The following is a 3799-nucleotide window of genomic DNA, read 5'->3' on the forward strand; positions in this document are numbered from 1 at the left end:
GGTTTTGTTTTTTTCCTTTTTTTACATTTAAGCATGCAATACAAGAACAGTACTGTGTTCAACAAGACGCAAGACATTAGGGAATAACTTCATGTCAGCATTAATATTGCCTCACCCCAGACTAATCTTTTGTGGTGTTCTACTGTTTACACCAATGATCACACAGACCAAAGTCCAAAGTCCAGAGCATTTGGGTTTTTGTACCAAATAGGTTAAATTCGTATGTTAAGATGTTATGTTATGTTAAGATTGTTCTGAAATCTCTATTCTGAAAGAGATTGTAGTGAAATATGAAACCAACCCTCTTTTTTCCTTAAACATTAATCTGGGTGACTTGTTATTGATTAACTCATCACACTAAAATGCCCTAACATCAAACAGACAGGACAGCTCAGTGGGAATCTCCCTCATTTCACAGTCAGTACACGAAGACACCATCAACTTAGGTGACATCGGTGTTGACGACATATTGTCTCTCCACACAGGAAAGGTATGATATTTAAATTTTACATTTTTTTAATGTTTTTTTTTATACACTATGATCCACTCAAATACCCAGACCTGAAGAGACTTTACTGTAGCAACGTATTCCTCTTATTCAGGATATTAGATAGTAATGGATCAGCACCATGGACAGCACATCTATTTTAAAATGTACTCTTGGGCATGTGTTGTTTGAGAATCCATTTCTAACACTACTTGAAATAAGTGGAAACAAATGAACAGAACACTACAAGCCCCAGCCAAATTCTGATGCAGTAGGCATGCTAGTTTGGTTACTGAACAGTATAACAGTTGCAGGTAGAGAATAAGTTACTGATCATCACTACTACTACAGAATAAGGTAAAAATATATCTACTACAACACAAAGGTCCAGTTTCCTGGAAATAGATTAACCTTAGTCTTGGACTAAATTATAGCCATTGGGCAAAGGTAACTGGATTTCCATTTGAAATTCTTTTTACATTAGTCTTAGACATAATCTTTGCCTGGGAAATTGGCCCAATGTTTAAAGTACTTTAGTGAATAGCTTGTATCTGCAATCTTCACTGGACAGATACAGTATGGCAGCACCCACGCCTGGTGGTCCTCTTACTACCCATGTACTAAATACTGCAGATGGGGTTCCTGGAGCCCACATAGACCTCAGTGTGCATCGCTTGGACCCTAAGCTGGTCCTCTGGAACCTGATAACTCTAGGGTAGATACCTCTTCAGTTACCTCTCAGGTGCATAAAATGGCTACCACCACAAGAACCATTTATGTGTTGATTATTGTTCTTTTATGATCCATTTCAGAAGCACAGATGAGCACGGCCGTTGTTCAGGGCTAATCACCAAAGAGGCTTTCACTGCAGGGATGTATAAGATACGCTTTGAGACTGGGCAGTACTGGGAAAATTTGGGTCAAACAAGCTTTTACCCTTATGTTGAGGTGAGGATAACGGAACATTTAATTGTGCAATAGAAAAACAAAATGCAACATAATTAGCGCTGAGGACACAGGGATATGATATTGTAATGTGGAATACTAATGAAATGCTTATTTCCACCTAGATTGTTTTCACCATAACGGACCTTGACCAGACATTTCATCTGCCTCTGCTTCTCAGCAGATACGCATATACCACCTATAGGGGGAGGTAGTGAAGTACAAATGTCTGAATACAGACCTTCAGCAATAAACTGAATCACTTGTAGTTCAGTCACAAAGTTTATTTTTTCTTTTTCTTTTTTTTAATGCTTTAAAGAATCACTGATCTGCCAGGTGTCATGATAATTCTATTACCTGATCCATACAGAGTCATGTTAGAATAGTGTACCATATACAAATTTGTGACAAACCTGTTTTTCTAAATTGCTGACAAATACAACTTTGTTAAGGTTTTTATCCTGATTAAACCAATATTGAGAAGTGTAAAGTAATGAATAAGCAGATTAAGAAAAGCTACACTGAACAAACAGTTATTTAAGAGATGAAATACAGAATACTTCACAGACTGAGCTCCACAACTATCTATAATGGATCAATGATGTTTGGGTCTAGTATTGGAAGTGTAGGAAGCAATTGAAGGCAGCCTACTTGACTTGGTGTACTCTGAAATTTGTTGAAAAGTGTGTTCATCAATAACATAACGGAATGTGAGATCATCAGTGTTTGTACCATTATGGGTTTTGCACATCATTGGTTCTGGCTGAAAATGGTTTCAATAGTACCCACAAAAACAAACAAACAAAAATGCCCACAGTGTACCATTAAATAAGTTTCCATTAAATTATCCCCGTATCAGCCTGACGTTTAGGCTGGTCTGTGGATAACGTCACATGGAAGCATTTTGACAACATGCTAAATCTGAAAACATTTGCAAATATGAATATGAAATATGAAAACAAACATTTTGATACTAGGCATACAGACTACTATGCCTTTAGCAGTTCGAGTTTGGTAGAATTCGCATATAAAACACGCTTGTCCTCTAAATTGTCGGTCTGAAAGTTTCATTTAGTGGCCCGTGGATTTCCGAATTTAGAGAAAAATGACACCGTTCATTAGTGTTTCTGGTTTGTCCAAAAGTTGAGCTCAAATCGGTCAATCATGGCAGTTACCTTGGGCGTGTCCCTAACGAGGACTGAGACGACTGACGTAAGAAACAGACGGATTTCCTCACAGGTGAAATCCGTCCTCTAACCGATAGACGTTTAATTTGTTAATGATAACAGACAATATCCTCGGTTAAATGTCTAAGAAAAACGAGGAGCGGAGAATAACGGCTGGAAACTTTGACACTAGCTAGCTAGTTAGCTAACAAACATATACGAAGACCCAATTAACGTTATCCACCAAAGTTCACGTGAAATGTGATCGAGTGGAGAGAGTGAGGACTACCACAGTCGCAGTGTTTTGCTGAGTACCGAGTTATAACCTTGAACTAACTGCTAATAGTCTGTTTCATATTTGTAATAAGCCTTTTGCAGACAGCCCGCGCAAACTAAAGTGGCTAGCCAGGTATCTTAGCTTACTAGCTTTGACGTGAGCCTAGCTAGCTAACCTATTGCTCTTGATCTTCGACCCATTTCCCGCTGCAGCCAACCTTGACTTATCTTGATCTTACATTTTTTTCTGTTGGTGTGTGACCATACGCGTTTCTGTATACGAGGAAAAGATCCGTGTAGTTCAAGGATTAGGATTTAAGACTGAAAGCAAAAACTAGCTAACTTGCAGAACTGAAAGTTATGTAACGCTAGGTGAGCTAATTCTGGTTGCTTGATTGTGCTCCGGTTATTTCTGAGTGTAGCTAGTGTGGTTCTAAAATTACATTCCGCCTTTCAGGTCTGGCAGTTCAAGCTGAAGAAATGTTAGAAATATCTATAATTAAGGTACAGTACATTACAGTTTAAATGTATAGACAATGTTCACAATATCAATACGTTTGGACTGCCATACAAATCACAATATCACTGAACTTGAGACGCTTTCATGGTGAATCGGATGTGTGGGTGTTAAAGCAGGAGAACTAGCGTTATGCAGTAAAGAGTACAGGACTAATAAGCATACTTATTACTTAGTGTTTAGCTAATTCGCTAACATGATCTGTGTGTTATCGATTTTGCAGTGCAGTGTTGGCAGTAGTTTCCTTAGATTCATTTAGATGATGAGTAATATTATGCACAGTGTATATAAATAGTTATGTTAATATTTTGCATCTGTAAGGTTGAGGATCCGGGATGTCTGTGGGGAAGGGTCTTGAAAGGACCTGGGTTGCAAGGTGAGAATGAATATAATGATCTGCAGGTTAAA

The 3799-nt window shown here is 38.1% G+C and overlaps 1 protein-coding gene across 1 annotated transcript; it reads left to right on the forward strand.

Annotated features, from left to right (window-relative positions):
- The first annotated feature begins 384 nt into the window (after positions 1–384).
- On the forward strand, positions 385–1705 carry urahb (urate (5-hydroxyiso-) hydrolase b). The gene is made up of 4 exons (XM_027001060.1): positions 385–490; positions 1059–1202; positions 1300–1435; positions 1558–1705. The coding sequence occupies exons 2-4, from the start codon at positions 1066–1068 to the stop codon at positions 1645–1647; spliced, it is 363 nt and encodes a 120-aa protein (XP_026856861.1). The 5' UTR covers positions 385–490; positions 1059–1065; the 3' UTR covers positions 1648–1705.
- Positions 1706–3799: the final 2094 nt, after the last annotated feature.

The sequence above is a fragment of the Electrophorus electricus genome, chromosome 2, assembly GCF_013358815.1.
Source record: "Electrophorus electricus isolate fEleEle1 chromosome 2, fEleEle1.pri, whole genome shotgun sequence".
Classification (NCBI taxonomy): Eukaryota; Metazoa; Chordata; class Actinopteri; order Gymnotiformes; family Gymnotidae; genus Electrophorus; species Electrophorus electricus.